Consider the following 21,058-nt stretch of genomic DNA (forward strand, 5'->3'; position numbering starts at 1 on the left):
AACAAAAAGAAATGTCAGTGGTATGTGGAAGTCAGGCCAACTGTTTATATGAACTACTTACACACTTGTTGAAATTCTGCCCTTTATTTTCAGCCTGGTTTTCTTCGTGTCAGTACCAACATTGACCCCTATTCTCTGGACAAGTGTTTCGTTTCATGAAGGTACAAAGGAATGCACACAAAATGACAAATGCTGTTAGAGCCTCTCTTAAATGATAGCTTTGAAATTTGAGGACATTCCTTCAGGATGTCTGTCAGAAAGGAAAATGAGCCTTAGAAAAGACGTTAACTTAGTTGATAGAATTATTTGAGGGAAATCATCTTGTGAAGAATCATCTCACTTCTGTGAGAAGGACTTTGTGTTGCTCAAGGGTCATTCGTTACCGCTAGGTTTGGCAGATGAGTTGGTTGTTGTCTTTGATAACTTGGCAAAAATAAGCTGGAAGTTAGGAGATCAATTCTGGTATTAAAGAGTTAGTTTCACGTTGTTGTATTGTTGGGCTCAGCCACGACCCCAGGGGCTATTTGATAATTCTGGGGTGTTTATCACAAATCCATTTTCACTACCCAGGTTATGCTTTTGTCTATGTGTCAGTGGTTCCAATGACTAATGCTGGGTATACAGCAAAAAATGGCATAGTTTTTATAAGGAGTTCTTAATCATTTTGAAGAACAACAATTCTTAAAATTTTTAGGGAAGTAATGTGCAGTCTAATTAAATGATTTCCAAATTACATTTGCTTAATTGTTTTTGTTTAAAAATTTTTTTTAATATTTACTTCTTTTTGAGAGAGAAAGAGACAGAGTACAAGCAGGGGAGGGGCAGAGAGAGAGGGAGACACAGAATCTGAAGCAGGCTCCAGGCTCCGAGCTGTTAGCACATCTGACAGCCGAAGTCGGACATACAACCTACTGAGCCACTGAGGCGCCTCCTCCCCAATTTTTAAAAAATAAAATAAAATTGGATCTTTTTCTTATATGCTAGAAAAAAATTTAAATACATCAAAGACCTAAATGTGAAAAATGAAGAACTAATATACCCTAGGAGCAGGGGGAAAAAAAATCCCCTTGTGACTCAAAAATCAGAAGCACTAAAAGAAAAGGTTAATAAAGCGACTACAGGTGTTTTAAAAATGCAAAGTTAAAAGACAAATGGCAAACTAGGAGAAAGCTTTTGCAACTTATATCACAGATATAGGGCCAGTGGACAGAGACCTCCTAAAAACCCCTGCAGAAAAAGGAGAAGTGAGGGAAATGCCCTGGTAACCAGCCCACCAGAGAAAAAATGAAATGACATAATCATGAAGAGATGCTTAGTTTCATTCATGACAAGAGAAATGCACGTTGAAAGTATCCTGGCACAGCACTGTCACTTACCAGATTTGCCTCACATAAAAAAAAAAAAAAAAAAAATTCAGAAGCTCATCAACATGGTCTGATAATGGGGCTGTGCAGGATCACACAGTACTGGAGGGAATTCAGAGCAGGACAGCCGCGGCGGGGGGGGGGGGGGGGGGGGCGGGGATTGGCAGTACCTAACAGGGTCACGTGCATTTTGCCCGGTCACTCAGCAGTCTCCCTTCTAGGAGCCTATCCCAGAGTTAGTCTGGAAAAATATAAAAGGCTGTCCAAAGTTACGCATTATGGCATTCTTTGTAGTAATAAAAGAATGGAAACAATTAGATGTCTATCAATAAGGAACTGGTTAAATAAAATTTCCACATAATAGAATACTGGTCTGTATTCTATTGTAAAAAGAATGAGGAAATTCTCCATATATTGATAAGGAGTCATAGTAAGGCTATACTGATAATTATAAAAAGTACCACTCGAGAGACGCCTGGGTGGCTCGCTCAGTTAAGTGTCCGACTTCAGCTCCGGTCATGATTTTGTGGTTCATGAATTTGAGCCCCACATCGGGCTCTGTGCTGACAACTCAGAGCCTGGAGCCTGTTTGGGATTCTCTCTCTCTCTGCCCTTCCCCACTCTGTGCTCTGTCTGTCTTCTCTCTCTCTCTCTCTCTCTCTCAAAAATAAGACATTAAAAAAAGAAAGTACCACTCACTGTCAAGGCACCTGGGTAGCTCAGTCAGTTAGGCGCCTGACTTCGGCTCAGGTCGTGATCTTACAGTTCGTGGGTTCGAGCCCCGTGGCAGGCTCTGTGCTGACAGCTCGGAGCCTGGAGCCTGCTTTGGATTCTGTGTCTCCCTCTCTCTCTGCCCCTCCCCCACTCATGCTCTGTCTCTCTTCTCTCACAAATGGATAAAAGCGTTTAAACAAAATTAAAAGAGAAAAAAGAAAAATCTTTCTGGTAATGATTTGTATAGTAATTGTGGGAGAGGGTGGGGAATATGTGTATGTATGTATACTTATATTTGCAAAAAAATACTGAAAGGAAAAACCACAAATTAATTTAAAAAAATTAATAAGCAGAATGATGGAATGCAGCATAAGGTACAGGCATAGAAGGACTTCTCTTAACATACCTTGTTATACAGTTTTGACTTTGGAATTATATAAATGTTTAACATAGTAAAAATCATTAATCAAACAGAAAATAGTAATTCCCTGAAACCAAAAACAAACCAAAGACCTTATCTGAATATTAAGTTGTTGACATATTGTTGCAGAGTAGGCCACAATATTTCAGCTACACATCCTTTGTGGAACATATTCTAAAAGCAAATAGAGCTCCCCAAAACACTGTATACTTAATTCAGTATTTTTGTGCTTGTAGTAATGGTATTCTTATTTCGAAACTATTGTTTGTATATTGTAAGATAATGACTTAGTTAACATTGTTGAGAACCTAGATTCTCAGTATAAGATAAACAAATTTAAAGCAAAAGGAATACTCTATATGGTTAAATTTGAATTGGGAACACCAGTATGAACGCCTGTTCTTTTTCTTTACAAAATACATATTTCCTGGCAGTTCACTGCAAGCCTTGAAACAGTAACAACACTTTAGAAAAGACAGTGCCCGGTCCCCAGCCTGGGGCATGTGGATGCTGCTCCCATTGAGGGGGCTTGGACCTCTCTGGGAGAAGGCTGTCACCGGTGCGTGGCAGGGGGAGGAGAGTGCTGCCCGGGTCAGCAGAGGCCTCTCCAAGGACACGGAGCCAGCTCTGAGCGCTACCTCTGGCCAAGGAGTGGAGTTTAAGAACAATAATTACAGTTGATGAAAGCATTCTGAATATATAAAACCATGAGTTCATATTGATTCTCCAGAGAAAGAGAGAATGCCAAAAACAAAAAAACACAAACACTTAGGCACCGACTTCTTTTTTTTCCTGAGACAGCTGGAAATATATTTTAATATGTTTTATAGTCCTTTCCATTCATATTTAATACACGTATCATTTTTTTCCAGTTCTGTAAAGATAGAATTAACATACAACATGATAGTTTAAGGTATAAGACATAATTTGGCATTTGTAGATACTGCAGAATGATTGCATGTTAAGTTTAGGTAACATCTGTCAGCTCACATGGTTAGAAATTTTTAGCCAGCCTCTTGCTCTGATTGGACATTTCGGGGGAAGAACGGAGCATTCATCTTACCCCTCTGAGTAACAAAGTGGCCCTGGTTGATAAGAGTTCCAGCTGACAAATGTGGGAAGGATAACAAACATAGGGCTCAGCAGTTTGTTACCCTTAAAGAAATAAGAGGTTCAAGCAACAGTCATCTGTGAATGAAACCAATGGTTCAGAGGTAGAGGAGAAAGGTATTAATCAAGATGTCAGGCTGGAAGGGGGACAGGCATGTGCTTTCTGACGCAAATAGAAAGCACAGAGCACAGCTACGAAGTACTCTAGCCAAACCGTTTTTAACTGAATCTTATAAAGCCTTCCCCACTCCCACCTCTCTCTCCAGTACTGTTATACACCCTTGACTCTTTCCCTCTTTTGTTTTTGGGAGTTTGTGTTTGGAATTTTAGAGACAGAGAAAAGAGGAAGGGGTAGAATCTTCAGGGACAAGACCCCATCTCAAGGATCAGCCTTTGGCTGCATTACCGCAGCATTCCAGATGAATCCTTGAGACCTTCATGCTTTCCAGGCAGATAGGAAATTGTGTCCCCAGAAGTGAGAGAAGCTGACACTCAGTAGTTTTTTTCAGAATTTTTCCTTCAGGAAGAATCTAGATAGAATCAGTTTAGATTCTAATCAGATTAGAATGTTTTAAATTTCATATGGGGGTAGGAGCAGCACTGTAATATCCCATCTTGAAGCCTCACTTCAACCCACCCCTTAGGTTCTCAGTATTAGGTAATAATGTTCCATTCTAAAGGTTTTTACCATGGAAGTTTGCAAACATATACAAAAGTAGAAAAAAGCTGTGATGAATCCTTGAGTGCCTATCACCCCCTTCAGTAATTATGAACATCTGCCTATCTTGTTCAGTGTGACCTCTTGTCCTTTTTTTCCCCTTAGAAGTAAATCCCAGACATCATGTCATGGTTGCTTAATCATATACTCTGTCAACCACAGCGGTTTAAATCGATACTTGAAAAAGCCAAAATTTACCGTATCTTGTTGTTGTTCAACCTCAGAAAATGGAGTGCTTTCATTTCTTGTACCCCAGGTGGTATAGATTTTAAGTCATTGTGATCCAGAAACAGCTCTCTCAGAGAATGGTATGCCCCGTAGAAGGAGACTCTGTCCACGCCGTCATCTGAGAGTCTGTTGAATGACAGGTACAGATACTCCAGGCCTGGCTCCATGTGGCCAAATACGTAGCCAGGGATGCGCTCGATTTGGTTCCCGAGGAGCACGAGGTGCAGCAGTGACTTGGGCAAGTAGGAGGGGACGTGGTAGAGCTTGTTGTAGGACAGGTCGATCGACTCGAGATTTCTGCAGCAAAGAAGGGTGAGCAGAGTGGAGCGTGGGGCAGGGACCATAGGGGTACTCAGCCATTTTCCTGCCACCACTGGATGTGCAGCAGTGACTTTTGTGTGTGAGGGTGGCCGCGAGGCTCCCGCTCTTCCTGGTCACCACACAGCTGTTCCAGCTCCAGGGCAAAGAGCGCCGGGATCAGGAAGAAAGTTCATTCCTGGGGCAGTAGTGAACTCAGGACCCGCCACTGTCTCTGGGGTCAGACGTCCAGCTGCCTATCCCTGAAACCACCTCTGCTCCACACCTGATCTGACAGCCTGGCACGTAGGGCTTGTGGTGACACAGGGGTCGAGAAAAGGGGGCTGCCTGGTTGTTTCAGGAGCTTCCCCTGTGGCTTCTGAGTCACCCTGCCACCACCATGTCCTGCTGGGCTCAGCTGGACCTGAGGCTGTCTCATCCCTCTGTCCTGCCCCTGAAAGATGCCTGTTCCCACTGCGCCACTCAGATCCCTCATGCCCTCCCCACACGGCCCAATCTGGCTTCTCCCCAGCTCCCCCCGCCGCCCCGCCATGGCCTGTCTTGCCCTCCTGACAGGCAAGACCCCCACGCCAGCCATAGACCCTGCTTCCTGCCTTCCCTCTCCAGCCACACACCTTTCCACCTGTTGTATAAGACTTGAGACAGAGAAAGGGTTCGGAGGCGTGAGACCGTGAGGTCCCACAAGGGTAAGGGGGCATCTTCCTTTCTCAGCAGGGGCAGGGCTGGCCTCGCTTCAACTTCATGACCACCTGTGAGGTGGACAGACCTTGGGTCACTCAGCGCTTGGGCTTGGGGTGGGGTGTCCAAGTAACAGAGACTGTGGTCACCTCAACACCAGCCATACCACAAGCTCCAATCAGATAGCCAGGTTTGGGGGAGGGTTCACTATGAAAGGGTGTCGCTCATCCATAGCCCGTGAAGTAATGACAGCGGGAAGAAACTGTCTAAGACAGTCAGACAGCAGCGGATACTCACTCTTGGTTTATCCAGGCTAAAGGAGCAATCCTGTTTTCTTCAATTTTATTGTATCGTAGCACAATGACATTGATCTTCCTGGTGTGATTGAAACAAATCTCGGTTATTTCTTCAATTTGGTTATTTTCCAGGTATAATTCCTATAATTAAGAAAACAGACTATTTTTCTTCGTGCTGGTTGGTTGAGTTTGAGAGAGAAAGATGGTGTTGTAGACTGATCTCTTTAGTACTGTCTGAAGAGTCTACTGCTTTTCCAAGTGAGTTTGTTATTGTAAGTTGTCCTTTTCTAACTAATTAGTGAAATAAAATGTGTCATCTTTCATGGTCGTGGGATTAAATGAAGTTTTTAACCATAAAATGTTGCAAAATACAGCATACCATAATAATTGTATAAAGCTCTCTAGTTTATAAAACCTATTAATGTAAATTATCTCATTTGGGCTTCAAAACCCTGGAAAATAGGTAGAAATGATTATTCCCCCTTCAGTAGTGGAAATGGCCCAGCCTGGAGAGATGACAAGGCACGTGGTCCCACTCCTGATGCGCAAGAGACACACGTCCCCACCAGGTCCCAGCTCTGGGGCAGGCAGTGTCCCACCAGTCTGTGCTGCCTGTCAGGGTTTTAGATTGGCTTGTATTAAGATTAATTTAATGAAAAGTTAATTAAGAGCCTTGATTTAACATCGGGGTAGTTTGCTAGAGCTATTGTTTTCAACAGCCAGCTGCCTTAATTCCCTTGGTCCTAGAGGGAGTTTTCCCTCAAAAATCTTATTGGAAAGCATAACCAGACATTGGTATACATCTTCAGTTTAACTTTCTACTCCTATTGTACTAGTTTCCTCCCCTTTTCATTGAATTTTCTTACTTGTTAGGAATGGGTAAAGCAGGAGCTCCTGGCTGGCTCAGTTGGTTAAATGTCCAACTCTTGGTTTCAGTTCAGGTCACGATCTCATGGTTCGTGGGTTCATTGGCCTCTGTGCTGACAGTGCACAGCCTGCTTAGGATTCTCTCTTTCCCTCTGTCTTTCTGCCCCTCCTCCACTTGCTCTCTGTCTCCCTCTCAAAATAAATAAAAATAAACTGTAAAAGAAAAGTTTTTTTTTTTTAAAAAGGAAGAGGTAAAGCAATCTTTAGCTTTTTGCTTTTACCTTAATACATATTTAGGGGTGAACCAAATCAGTGGTTCCCAAACTTGGTTGCATATTAGAATCAGTCATGAGCCTTCTAAAGTGTAAATTCCAACCTAGGTGTACCCCACTCAGAGCACACTCATCCAGACACTAGACTCTGTCTGGGAAGCAGGGCCCTGGAAGGGTCAGAGCACACACACCTGCGTGGGCATCACCTCCCCTACCAGGGAGAGGGGCCCTCTGGGAAGAAGAACGTGGGACAGGAGTTCAGGCACATTTGGAGACCCTTTGCTCCTCCATATTATTCAAATTGCATGTGTTTTACTTGCGTGCACTATGTGTTAAAACCTTAACTTAAAAAATTATAAATTACCCCACCCTCAAAAGAACCTGACTGAGGATGTCTGGGATAGGGTAAGGGGTCTATACGTCTTTCTGAAATACAGCCCAGTGTTGGAACCTCAGTCTTTACAATTTTGACAAATTCTAAACTTCTCTCTTAATCTGCCAGTAGGAGGATGAAGAAGGGTGGCCCTGTGGCAGCCGTGGCAGACCCGGGCCAGTGGCTCCGTGGGCAGTGGGCCCACAGCTGGCAGGGAGGGCAGAAACAGAGTTCAGAGCAGTCAGCCAGGGCCCCGCTGGGTCTTCCAGACCTCTGCTGTCAGTGCTAGAGGTTGGGTGTGAACTTGGCAGTGAGGCTCCAGCCTGGGCACAGGGTTGGAAGGCAGTGATGGGCGCTGGGCGGAACTGGGACGCTTTCTTGCAAGTTGTAGTTTCTGTTTAAGTTCTCATTCATCTTCCCCATTCTCCCCCCAAGAGCTGTCAGGAAGACCAATTTTCACTTTATCAAGGGTCTCTACTAGTAATTAAAATTGTGTATCGCTTGAGGAAACACAATGTTGAAATTATAGTAAATTCTGTATATAGCACCAAAATGGGATTTAATCTGCCGCACAATAATGTTTTAAAATAGTGCTTTTTTTAAATTCAGGTAGACTGTATTTAAAACATAAAACATTGGAAGAAAGATAGTGGTACCTCAATAGAAGCCGGAAGCCCCTGTGGTATAATTCTGAATTTATTTCTTCCCAGACGCAGGTAGGATAAGCTCTTCACAGATTTGAAAGCCAAAGGGTTGACGTTGGATTCGCTGAGATTGTTTCCTTCCAGTTCTAAGGTGACCAGCTGATTTAGGTCTACAAAAAATAAAATACAATTGTCAGAATATGAAGAAAATCAAAAAACCATGTAGTTCCTGTATCTTTCAAAATGTCATGTGAAATGTTCAGTTTATTTGGAGGGCAGATGTCGCTTCTTTGGCCTCCCCCTTGCAGAGCTGTTTCCCAAGCGCTCTGTGCACCCTAGGTGCCCAGCTTAGCAAGATGCTGGGTGCGCGATCCAGTGCAGAGACAGGCCTATCGAGTGAGGGCGTCCCACAGAGGCAGCGAGCCCAAGTGAGCAGTAGAAGGTTGTGGAGGTCATTAAAGCATTGGCGAAGACGTGGACGCCCAGATGAAACAGCAGCATAATTAGGGATGGACGGAGGACAGGGGAGTGCTCTGCCTGGCAAATGTCAGTCTCTGAACAAGGGAGTTACAGCAGTGAATTCTCATCACAGTTGTTCACTTCCTGGCAGAGAGTGCAGCCAAATGCATGTTTGGAAAGGAGAACGATCAAGAATTCTCCACGCATTCAGACTGAGCTACCAAGAAAGGCCTTTATACAAATAAGTTTCCCTACATCATTTCCACTGGCCTCAGGAGTGGCATGATCCACATCAGCTGGAATCCTGAAGGAGAGTGGACGGCTCAGCAGTGATGATACCCAGAGGCATCTGAGTCAGACATTCAGGGTGTAACTTTGGGGTTGGTTTGGTGGCCAAGATTTCCAGAATAGGGATGTTTTGATATTCAGCTCAAGTCACGGGCATTGCACTGAGTGCTCTGTACATTTCAGTTCCCTCTCTTAGGCATATTAGAGAGGCAAGACGTTGTCCAAGCAAGAGCAAGGGGCAGCACCATCAGGGGCGCAGACCACACGAGTGGTGAGGCTGGACTCCCAAGCACAGGACGACGCAGGGAGAAATGGGAGGCTGAGGCAGCCAGGTGAATACAGGCCGTTTCGAACTGGGTGGCTGTGCTCACAGCCTTGGCACAGGCCCCTTGTGCACCAGGCAGTGAGGAGCCTCCGGGCGGCGGCGGCAGGACAGGACACTAGTCTGCGAGCCCGTGTGGCGTCACTTGACGGGCTGAGAGGAAGTAGGAGGCCCAACCAGTAAACTGATGGGTGTTTATATTTCCTCATGTTCTCTCTAATTTCTGAAACTAGAGGTACTGAGAATCTAGCCCATTTATCTAGAACATAGTTGAAGTTTGGGAACATATTGGAAGTTTTCCCGTGGAAAACAGATAATAAAAGCAGACCAGTAGCTGGTATGTGACCTCACGAGAGAGAGAGAAACGTAGCACCCAGCGTGAGTTCATGATGTTATACGTGAGTTTACAGTTACCCTGGCTTACGTGTATGTTGTATGTGACAGGCAACATGCCGGGACTAGAGAAGCTTCCTGCAGGGTAGATGCAGTGCAAGAGGGTTTGTAAGCAGGAAGTTGGTAGAAGTCCTTCCCATTGTGGAGTGGGGGCCAACCTGGCAGGTCACGGACGCGGGAGAATGCGAGTGGTGGCCACGCACAAGCACTGCTGGGGGGCTGCGTGCTCTCCCGGAAGCATCCGGTCCCTTTTGTTTCTGTGCACCTTTGCACGTGCTGTTGCTCTCCCTGCACCCCCCTCCTGCCCACTTCTCTGGGACTGTCTGTACCGCGAAGGGTCGTGAGTGAAGACTTGCCACAAGGGCACGTGGAGAGCAGCAGGCCACTGGCGGCCACACCAGGGGCCTCCCTCCCTGCAGAAAGAGCAGCATCTGGCAGCGGTGGAGGCCTGAGCTCAGGGGCACCCTGCTTGCTGCCAGCTGGCTGACGGTCCACGGCAGAGGGCTCAGCCCAGAACGTAGAGGCTCTCCGGGCACCGTCACCTGAGGCCTTCCTCATGGCCGAGGCCTCTACGGTGCTTGGACTGGGGAGCCGTGTGCGAGGGAGGGAGCATGTGAAGAAGCCGCTGCCAGGAATATGTGAGCACAGCTCCCGGTAGGGGCTTCTGCCTTATAACACGGAGTCTAGAAAATGGAGCTAGAAAGGTGACCTCACGTGCAGTTAGCAGACACCCATCAGTGCGCTGGCCTAAATTCAGTGTTCCTGCGGCCTCTGCTTCGCCTAGCAGTTAGAAATTGCACTTTCTGGGTGTCTTTTCCGTATGACAAAGCCTATCACAATTCGTGTGTATTGATGGGTTTCATGTGCGCCCTGCAGTCCCATCTGGAAATAGAATATTTCCAGAACTCTGTACTTTTCAGACTTGGCATTTCTTAGGATTGCTGGTTTTCTTCCCGTCACTGGAAGGGCTTTGTTCCTCGTGAGGTTTTTTGGGAGTAAAAAGAAATAACGAAATTGTTTTATTCTTTTTAGGCTTAAAATATTTCAAATCAGATAAATAGGAAGTGGTGAGCACTGTACTTCACGAGCTGTGCTGGACTGTTGGGAGGATGGAAGGAAGAGTTAGGCGTCTTTGTCTGGACACAGCACTTGGCCTCAGCAGAGACACCAGCCAGCATTTGTGAACAGCTTGCGTGGTGCTGCCTCTTTTGTGCCGAGCTCACAATGTGACAACTTCAGTTGTTCAGTTTGGTCCAGAATCAACCATGAGAGGAGTAAATAAATTTTATCAAGGTAAATGGTGATGTGGCCTAAAAACTCACTAGTGCATCTGGCAATACTGTACATAAGGTTTCCACACGACCACAGAGGAAAAGACTGTAAGGACATACGTCAACCAAACGTTACATACCGGATAAGCTCTCTTCACTGATAGCCTGCAGACTGTTGTCATTGATCTTAAGTTCTTCTAATGCAGATGGTAAGTCAGGAGGAATCTCTACCAGATTGTTCCCATCCATATTCAGGCGCAGTAACTTCTTCAGAAGCTTAAAAAGTGAATCTCGAGTTACCTTTTCATCTGGTATAGATGTGCAGTCACGCATGGCACTGAGTGCCCGGAGCGCAACCCTACTTAGCCTCACGGACCGCCTGCCCTCACTCGTGCCTGCGGGAAGCATTGTCAGCAAACTGTGTCTGATGATTTTGTGTCCCACTCACCTATTTTTCCTATTGTGGCTTTAGTGAGCAAGAGAGAGCTCCTGTCACCACTGGACCAGTCACATTGGGCTACATCTTAGGTGTCCACCGTCTCGGCAGTAGACACAAGTTAATTAGATTATGTGGTGCTCTGAATCTGTCATGGATGCTAGCAATTAAGACAGCAGTTTGAGGGGCACCTGGGTGGCTCAGTTGGTTAAGCGTCCAACTTCGGCTCAGGTCATGATCTCAATGGCTCGTGGGTTCGAGCCCCGCGTCGGGCTCTGTGCTGACAGCTCGGAGCCTGGAGCCTGCTTCGGATTCTGTGTCTCCTCTCTCTGCCCCTCCCCTCCTTGTGCTCGCTCTCTCTCTCAAAAACAAACATTTAAAAAAATTAAAAGATAGCAGTTTGAGTTCTTACAATATATCTGCACACCTCAATTTTCTAGTTACACTAAGTGGGAACAGTCATAAAATAGCACTAAGTGTTGTGGACCTTCTTCACAGTGGCTACAAATACCACAGGCTGCTCCTTGGTGGTGCCCACACAGTTCTGTTGGGAGGCACATGCCTGTGTTTGGGGTTGTGTGCTTGTAGAGCTCTGACGCCTCACTGGTGACTCAGCAGCACGCAGTCAAACTTCAGCAGTTTGGGAAGGGGACAGAGGACCCCAAAACAAGAAAAGGAGATGCTGTCCTATGTGTCTGTCTTTCTGATCAAACGTAGCAGATGCGTGAGTCTCCGCTGACGCAGCAGGACAGGTGCCTGGAGCCCTGTCCTGTCCCAGCCCAGAAACTGCGTGGGAGCCAGGAACTGAGCACCCTCGTGCCCAGCAATTTGTACAAAGGTCATAAAGGGGGTTGCAGTGTGTTTCATTGGGCTTCTTACAGCACACGTGTGTGTTTGTTTACACACACAGACCCCTTCTTTCTTGTTTGCACCTTTGCTTCCCTGACACTCCTTGGGCCTCTTTCCTTTTCTCCCATTTTAGGAAATGTTTTAGTCAAACGCAAGTCTTCCAGAGGCTTACTCTCTGTTGTTTCCCGTCCTCTCGCCCTTGTCCTTCCCCCCACTGTCCCGTGCTGATTTTCATCTGAGCCCGTTTGTGTCTCCAGAAGCCTGTGCTGCTCACAAGTTCATCAGGTCTTGCCCTCAGCACAAAATCACAAAGCTCTGTCTTTCTAGCCTGAACATGTAAATAAAGTTTCCAGATAAGCTCTGCTCATGTACTAAAAGACCATATTTAAACATACTTTCAGCTGTTTGAGGAGAGGCTGCTCCGTAAGTTCAAAATACTAGTTTTGTCATTTCGCCGTTGTTGGTGCTCTATGGGTGAAGCATGGAAACCCACAGACCTTGATCAAGATAAAACTTGAGTGGTTTAGGGACATCACGGGGAGACTTTCTCGGGAAAAAGCCACAGTGAAAACACTTCAGTCTCCTTCCCTTCCCTGCTGCCAGGACAAAGCTGCCCGAGCGGGTCATCACTCACCAGGCAGAGTGTGTATACTTACCTTGAATGCTTTGGGCCCTATGCCCGGGGAGGTGATATTATTTTTGCTCAGATCGAGCCTTTTCAAATTCGGCAGCCCATTAAATGCTTCATCAGGAATGGAGGTGATGGCATTGCCTGGAAAACAGCAGCTGTAACTTAGGCTCACGTGTGCACACAGACATGTACACGTACACATACGTGTACTCATGCACGTGCATAGATAGCGAGAGAGCTCTACCTGGGGAGACAAGGACACGATCTATCTAAGCATACTTTCCCTTTGATGTGTCCTAGACCCTGGGCCAGAAATCCGAGACTGTTATCCATGAAATCCTGACACATCATTTACCTTTCTGAAATCTCCTTCTCTGAACGAGGAGCTCAGATGGCCTCCAGATCTAATGTTACAATTGTGTGGCCTCGATCTGTAGAAGTTTGTTCTACATGCTTTAATTTTATGGGATTTTGTTTTGACATTTAGTTAAGTGCAGTAGTCAATGACTTTAAACCTAGAAAATGAGCTTCCCAGAAACAGGGAGTACTACAAAAACCAGGCGGTGACCTTCTTGTAAAACCAAGATAGTATGACTGGGCACAGGTCATTCCTTTTTCATGCACGGATTGGGTTTTCTTATGGCAGAGCGCACCTGATGTGCCGGCCTTGAGCGGGGGTGGATGCTGCTGGGCCTGAGGGGGTTCCCCAGGGATCATTCGAGTGTGGTGTCCTGTCACAGACTGGCCGTCCTGAACCACAGTGTCCGACGTTGTCTGTTGAGTGTGTGTGTGTGTGTTTACAAGGTCAGTTGTTATTTCTCTGGTAGTTTATTTCTGTGGTTTCCCCTGAGGCACATCCGAAACCCCATTCAGATTCTCTTACCCTTTGTGTTCAGGGCAGACAGACACACACCTGGTCCTGCCATCCGTGTGCTCGGAGCCCTTCCGGTAACCTCATGTGAACAGGGAGGAGGACCAGACCCCACCATACCTGCCTGAACGGCTAACATGAGGGAGAGGCCAGTGGGGGGTGCTGGGCATCTCTGGCAGCAAGGCCGCAGCCAGCTTTGGGAACCGTGGGTGGTTTCCTGTAAAGTCAAACACGCATTTACTCTGTCACTCAGCATTAACGAGAGGAAAACCAGGTCCACACGGCCTCTGTGTGTAGATGTTTGTGGAACTGTTCGTACGGTCGCCCCACACTGGCCCTGACCCCGTACCCTCCAGCTGGCACCTGTGGTCTCTGCGCGCCCCACAGGCTCCTGAGGAGCAGCATCCAGACACCAAGTGAAAGAGGCCCAGCCAGGAAGACTGCGTGCCATGTGACCCCACTTGGGTGATGGCCATGGATGGCCAAACTCTGGAGGCGCGTCACCTCAGCAGAGACCAGGGGCGGGGGGAGGGGTGTGAGCGAGTGTGGGGAGGGGACGGGAGTTTTCTGCACCCTGAATGTGGGGTAGTTACACAACTGCACACGTCCCATAAGTTACCACACCTCAGTAAAGCCTACCTGAGGGAGAGTCAGTGGGAAATCATGATTTGATTTGGAGAAATTTGCTTACACGTAACTATGCGGTTTATTCCACAAAGTTTATTTCTATGATCGAAGAGTGCTTAGGATCAGTTTATATTATGAAATTAAAGTAGGACTCTCACAGGGCAAGGACAGAACAACACGCGTCCACGTCTCTTACCAGCAAGCTCCAGGCTTGTTATCTCTGGTGCCGTGAGTGGTGGCATCTGCGTGAGGCCCGCGCTCATGCAGCTGATGGTCCTGTAGGACAGAGAGCATCCGCTGGGCAGAGGTGGCATGCGTCTGGGAGAGGGGGGGACCCGGGGTCTTGAGGGCATCCTGAACACGTCTCCTCTGATGGTGTCATCGTGCTCCTCTTCGTCATCGCCGTCCTCCTCCTCGTCGTCATTGTCCTCCCCCTCTCCCTCCTCTTTCTCCTCCTCCTCCTCCTCCTCCTCCTCCCTTGCTGGGTGTCCTCTTTGATGGGCCTGCCTCCCCTCCTCGTGGGGTCTCTGCTCTCCCCCTTCTCTGCTCCGCCCTTCACTGAGGGGTCTCCCCTGCTCTCCGGGGTCAGCGGTCTGTTTCTTCTGCTCCTTATCTTTATCTTCTTTAATTTCTTCTTCATCCTCCTCAAACCGCAGTTCCTCTTTTTGCAACACTGGGTTCATTTCCAGCGGACAAGATGGCAGTTGCTTACAGGGTAAGTTGGTTGCTTCTCTTTGTTCTGAAGAATCACCAGAAAATTCACTTGTATCGCTTACGGCTGTACCACTGAGTGGCTGGGGAGAAGCTACCAACCATGGGGACACAACAGGGGTGGGTTGTGACGTCAGCAAAAGGAAAAATCATAGTGAAAACGAGGTTAGTAAATATTCCCTCCAGGTACTTGAGTGCGATATACACATGAGACACCTTTTGAAATTTTATTTCTAAGACTTGTTTTAGGCAATTTTTGTTTTGCCTGCGGCCTTAATATTTATTTTTACTAAAATGCCTGGCTACCTGGTAGTAAAGAGGGGATAATGTTGTTACATGATGCACAGTGATAAGCAGTCCTGTGTGAGGTTGCGACGTGATGAGGTGCGACCTTTATCATAGATACTGCTCAGTTAATTGGGGTTATTAACAGTGTAAGCGTCTGTACCGCCAAACATAAAAAAGTGAAAGGTGTGTTTTGCTTGCTTGTGGTAGTGAAACTGGCTTTTGTTTCTATTATTATTTTTGTCTGGTTTCCTTTCAGCCCCACGGCCCAAAAGCATCTTCTGAAATTTAGAATTCCAGAGAGTTTTTCTCTTTCTCCCTCCCGGACTCTCTAGTCTGATTTTTACTGTGTGACCTTCTGGAAGTCCTCCTGGACTCAGATGATGCTGTTGTAAGTGTGCACAGGGATGCTCCCCACTGTTCTGTGATGACGGGGGCAGAATGGTCAGCGGCACACGCTCGCCTGCATTCACACTGAGCAGCAAATGGGGCCGGCCCGACAGTCATCGGAGCTCAGGGAGATGTGAGCTCCAGGGCGTGCACCTTTACTGAGTCATCTAGACATAAGTCACCCGGGAAAGGAACTCAGAAAATGTAACTATTTGAAGGAATTACTTGAGATTTTGGTCCAGTATATATTATAAGGTCAGTGAGTTATTTTTTCACATCTCTGGCACAGCATGCAAAAGGAAAACAGGAAAGAATTAAGGAAAGGAAACTAAAGCTATCATATTGAAACATTTAAAATCCTTCCTGTATATCCAAGTTTATTTTTCCAAAATAGCCACAGCATTTCAAGATTATTCCAAGTCCTTTGAAAAATGTCTGATAATTTCTAAATCTTGCCTGTATATTTGGTAACATTTTTTAAAGGCATAATACCTTAGTACAATAAGTGTAAACCAAAATGCAATTCCTAAATATTCTGAAGTTCTTCTTGGTAGACATCCTCTGTAGACACCACCCTGTGACCGTCCATCTACCTCAACTGTAGACCGGAAAAGATGTCTCTGTTCTTTCCCATCAGATTACTTACCACGTTTGTTTATTTCATCAGTCACTAACTAGGCTCTTCCTGGGGACCTGCGCCTCCCCCTCGAGAGTCGTCTGTCGCTCAGATATGAGCCCCATGAGCGTAGGGGACAGCAGACATGCACCAGGCCACGTGGCCAAGATGTGGGCCCTGCTTCAGGGCCATGCTCGCCCATGTCCCCAGATGACCCGAGCAGTAGCGAGAGCGAACAGGCTGGACGCATTGGGCCCTTTTCTCTCCAGATGCAAACCGCCTCTCCCTCTGTTCCCCAAGAGTTCTTCATCTTTGTTGGTGGTCTAAACGTACCCACCCTGAGTCAGATTAAGGGAGACCCCGCGTGTAATGTGGGAACTGTGGGCTATGTCAGCTTTGTCACTGCTTCTCTGACGCTGAGAGTCTGTGTGCAGTGTGGTCTGGTCCAAGTTTACTCATTCTGACAGAGCTGGGACTATAAAGCCTAGATCGTTTAGTTCCGTCTCCTACCGTGCATTTTCCCAAATAACGTCTATGTTTGTCATCACTGTGCCAATATCTTCAGTACCTTGATGACTAGTTTACCATAATTTAATTTAAAACTTAAGGCAGTGACAAAACAAAAACAAATGTAAGTTGAAGACTCCATCACATGTGATATTTTGTTTCAGCTAAATACTTATACCAGTATCCACGCAGACTGGACAGCACTCTCCTTCCGGTGTGATGGTTTGGGGGCATGTCAGAATGGGGCACACGGTTTCATCGCAAAGCACCCTTCCATTGGAGCAGAGGCAGGTCGTGCATGGCTCAGGAGACCACACAGCTTTGTTGTACATGGTCATCCCGTTTACCAGACAGTGTCCCTTCTTTCCTGAAAGAGAAGCAGGGACACAGTAAGTTCCTGCGTGTGTTTGCACACAAAGTAGGTAGAACCAGAGATGTAACCCCCAGCGGGGCGTCCGCCTGCTCTCTCAGCCTCTCGCTCAGGCTCTGAGAGTGACCAGCCTGGTAGCCTGACTCTGAACTGCGCCTCCACACTGCACCTGTCGGGGTGACTAAGTTATACAACAGCATCCACCACCCCAGGTATCAGGGATTCCTTATCCATGCCGTGTGTCCAGTGTGGGCACACGGCCTCTGCACAGGACGGCCACCCAGGAATAATCAGCGGGCTTCATCTGCAAGCCAAATGGCCTGATGGCCAAAGCAGAGAGAATGGGAGTTTGCAAATCCCAGACAAGCCCCGAAAGTGTCTCATTATGTTGACCACAGCAAATGAGATGGCCGTACCTAATTTCAGAAGAGACGCGGCAGTGCAGCTCCATCCGGTGCCAGAGAGCAGGGCAGGGACAGCCCCAGTGGTGAGCCCACACCCCAGACCTGCCGGTGTGCAGACAGGACAGCCAGGCCGCAGAGCCTGCCTCTGCAGTGCCTCTGACACTGGTTCCCAAGGAGACATTGCACCTGTCCCTTCTTTGAGAACTGCTGTGTTACGGAAGGATAGCTCCCATGTCACCATATTCATCCTTGTACCGTGCACAGTGCAGTGGTCCTCAGTGCCTCTATTTCCAATGCACAGCGTTGCACACACGTGGGTAAGTGTGCCACCCAAGAAGACCATTAGACAGCCTGCTTTGATTTGAATGTTAGGGGAGATGCTGTCCTTCCGACCCAGTATCATTTCTGGTACCTCTCCTTTGTGGGATGAGCTACCAACCCCAGCTCCCACCCTCGGGTGGGCTCTCACGTTCAATCTGCCCTCTCCCTCCCCACTGTGCTCGCCTAACTCAGGCCCTGGTTAGCAGCCCTGTGTTCATAGAGTCATCCGAATAATTTATTTCTATATCCTATATGCTCTATCACTATAAATGAAAAAGCAGCTTACAACTTTTTATGTATAGTATCTATATTATGAATATAACTATGTAAAATACATGGCACAGTAAACAGACTAGAAATTAATAAACGAAAATAGTAACTGGGTTTTATAAACATAGTTGTGGGATAACTTTTTTCTTTTCCAATAATTTTATGTTACAATTACATTCTATAAATGAAATTTTAAAGTATTTCTTTCTTTTTTTTTTTTTTTTTCAACGTGTACTTATTTTTGGGACAGAGAGAGACAGAGCATGAACGGGGGAGGGGCAGAGAGAGAGGGAGACACAGAATCGGAAACAGGCTCCAGGCTCTGAGCCATCAGCCCAGAGCCCGACGCGGGGCTCGAACTCACGGACCGTGAGATCGTGACCTGGCTGAAGTCGGACGCTTCACCGACTGCACCACCCAGGCGCCCCTAATTTTAAATTATTTCAAACTTTATCATTAGATTAAACCAAAAGATAATCCAGTAATATGAAAAAAAACTTTTTTTGGAAAATTGTCCTCATGGAGGTTCTGTTTCTCTCACTGGGCTCTTACCTGGTAACACGTTATAACTTGATTCTACTCCCAGAAAACCTAGAAAAGAGTCCAGCTTTTCCTCCGTGCTGTAGTCCAGGTTCAGCACGGGACGTGTTGCTCCGGGTGTGACCATCGTCTGCTGGTCCCCCAGCTGCCTGCTGGACCTGCGGGCAGGCGAGGAGCTGCCCCTCAGTCTTCTGTGGTGCATCTTCCTCCGCTGCTTCCTAGGTGCTTCTTCATTTTGTCCCAAGTCAGTTTGACAGATGACAAGCAGAAGGAAACAAACCAAACCTGCAAACTTCATGCTGGCTTTTCCACCATCCAATTTCTAGAATGACAAGGAAGCAGAATTTCGGGTTTAGTGCTACCTAATTTTCACCTTTGACAACTGGGTTTATTGCTCATATGTATGCCTCAGCAGCATCTTTGAGAAATGACACACATCATCTGTGGGCTATTTGCCCAATAAAAATCAAAGAACTTTTAATACCTTTACCTTCATACCAAGCATGAGCAAACTTGTGTAAAGAACCAGGTATTAAATATTTTGGACTTTACAGGCTATTCGTCTTGAACGTTATCGTGTGAAAACAGACAACGGTACGCAATGGCTGTGCCAGTAACACTCCCATGTACACAACAGTGGGTGGGACATGGCCTCCAGGCTGTGGTTTCCTGAGTCGTCTCTGGATCACTGTGTTGTGGGTCCTCAGAGGTTATCCAGGGTCGCTGTACCTGTGTGCCAGGTCATCCTCTGACCAGCGCCACCCACAGTCCTTTCCCCCAGTGCTTTTTTTTGTTCTCTTATCCTCTCGCTTTATGATTTTCTTTATCGGGATGAGGGGGTACGGCTACACCCTATAAAACTAACAGGAAACTAGAATCAGTTGTAAAGACATAAGACGGACAAAGAAGAACTCTTAATTAGCCTGTCTCAAGGGTAGTGCCGGGTTCTGCGTGAGGTGAAGTTGAAAACACACTGGAGACATGAATACTCTACTCCTGGTGCTGTGGACTCAGTGTGGTTGTAGCCCTGTGCTCACACACATTGGTGCGGGCATGTGAAGTCAGGTAGCAGAGAAAATGAAGAGTAACCCTCTACAAGGTGATTGATTGTGGGGCCGGTTGACGGATTCACCCGGCCACACACTTGGGCCCATGGTTAGTCCTACAGGGGAGGTCTGCAGCACCCATGGCCTCTGAGCTTAGAGTCAGTTTCTCCACCCTCACCCCTGCCTAGCAGCTCTCCCCTCTGCTCTTCATTCAGGTCCTCTTGCTGTCAGTACCCCAAGATAGAGCCAGGGTGTATGGAGGAGAGTCTGAACCCTCAACAATGCCAGGGACCCAGGATCGTTAGTAAAGGAGCAGCCTTGCTTGGTGATGGGATTTACCCCACTCCTCACCAGCCTGCCTTGGTCACCTCTGTCAGTCAGAACAAAATTGTTAACTTCAGAAACCATCACCCTGGCAGAAATGGTGAGCCTTAAGGTGATGTTATGTACAGACTAAATTTCCAAGCTGCAAAGGAGGGATTTTGAAGGCTCATAGGGCCAAAAAGTGGCCATAGACTGTTGACCCAGTAATCTCGTTGGCACCTTGGGAAATAGACCAGAGACCCTCTGAGCACTGGATTCAACCTTTCTGCATGAAATGAAGTCCTCTGTTAGCATCAGATGCTACTATAGTATAGGTCAGCTTCACAACCTGTGGGTGGGTTGTGGGGATCCCAGAGGACAACTGTGAATGGAAAACCACGTTCGGGGGGTGAGGCAGGCCTTCCCCAAGCCACTATGCCCCCACAATGAGATACAACTACCCATCTATTAGAATGGCCAGAATCAACACCAAATGCCAGTAAAGATGTGGAGCAGCAGAAACTCACATTCATGGCCGGAGGGAATACAGATGGGTATAGCCACTTTGGAAGACACTTTGGCAGTTTCTCAGAAACACACTCTTACCATGTAATCCAGCAGTCATGCTTCTTAATATTTACCCAAGAGAGTTGGAAACACATGCCTACACAAAATCCTGCACACAGATGTTTACAGCAAACCAGGAAGCAACCAAGACATCCTTCAGTAGGTGGAAGGATAAACAGTAGTCCATCCACACAGGGAACATTATTCACCACTAAAAAGAAATGGCTGTTGGACCATGAAAAGACAGGGAAAAAATAAACACACATCACTAAATGAAAGAAGCCAATCTGAAAAGGCTACTGTAATATTCCAACTCTGTGACATTCTGGAAAAGGCAAAATTGTGGAGACAGTAAAGAGAGTTGCTGCCAGGAGTTGGTGCGGGGGGTGGGGGGAAGGGGCAGGGAATGAATCGATGGAGCACAGAGGACTTTTAGGGCACTGAGAATATTCTGTATAATCCTGTAATAATGGATGCTACCATTACACACGTGTCCAAATCCATAGAACGTACACCACCAAGCGTGAGCTCTAATGTAAATTCTGGACTTGGTGATAACGGTGTATCAATGTCATTTG

At 46.8% G+C, this 21,058-nt stretch overlaps 2 protein-coding genes across 8 annotated transcripts in view; one reads left to right on the top strand and one right to left on the bottom strand.

Moving 5' to 3' along the window:
- LOC123593251 (centromere protein P) overlaps nucleotides 1–21,058 on the top strand; it is a 237,672-nt gene that overhangs the window by 163,141 nt on the left and 53,473 nt on the right. The gene's annotated exons all lie outside the window — the stretch shown is intronic.
- The window catches only part of ECM2 (extracellular matrix protein 2), a 39,475-nt gene that overhangs the window by 1,694 nt on the left and 16,723 nt on the right, over nucleotides 1–21,058 (bottom strand). For 3 of the 4 annotated variants that reach the window (XM_045468857.1, XM_045468856.1, XM_045468858.1), the window contains 8 exons: nucleotides 18,577–18,886; nucleotides 16,838–17,026; nucleotides 14,347–14,955; nucleotides 12,678–12,793; nucleotides 10,877–11,012; nucleotides 8,016–8,173; nucleotides 5,849–5,988; nucleotides 4,526–4,852 (listed from right to left, as the gene is read on the bottom strand). In XM_045468857.1, the coding sequence (XP_045324813.1) occupies nucleotides 4,526–4,852; nucleotides 5,849–5,988; nucleotides 8,016–8,173; nucleotides 10,877–11,012; nucleotides 12,678–12,793; nucleotides 14,347–14,955; nucleotides 16,838–17,026; nucleotides 18,577–18,862 (1,961 nt within the window). In that variant the 5' untranslated portion in view covers nucleotides 18,863–18,886. The remainder of the gene's footprint in view (nucleotides 1–4,525; nucleotides 4,853–5,848; nucleotides 5,989–8,015; nucleotides 8,174–10,876; nucleotides 11,013–12,677; nucleotides 12,794–14,346; nucleotides 14,956–16,837; nucleotides 17,027–18,576; nucleotides 18,887–21,058) is intronic. The other variant, XM_045468859.1, reaches the window with a different exon arrangement.

The sequence above is a fragment of the Leopardus geoffroyi genome, chromosome D4 (assembly GCF_018350155.1).
Source record: "Leopardus geoffroyi isolate Oge1 chromosome D4, O.geoffroyi_Oge1_pat1.0, whole genome shotgun sequence".
NCBI classification, from domain to species: domain Eukaryota; kingdom Metazoa; phylum Chordata; class Mammalia; order Carnivora; family Felidae; genus Leopardus; species Leopardus geoffroyi.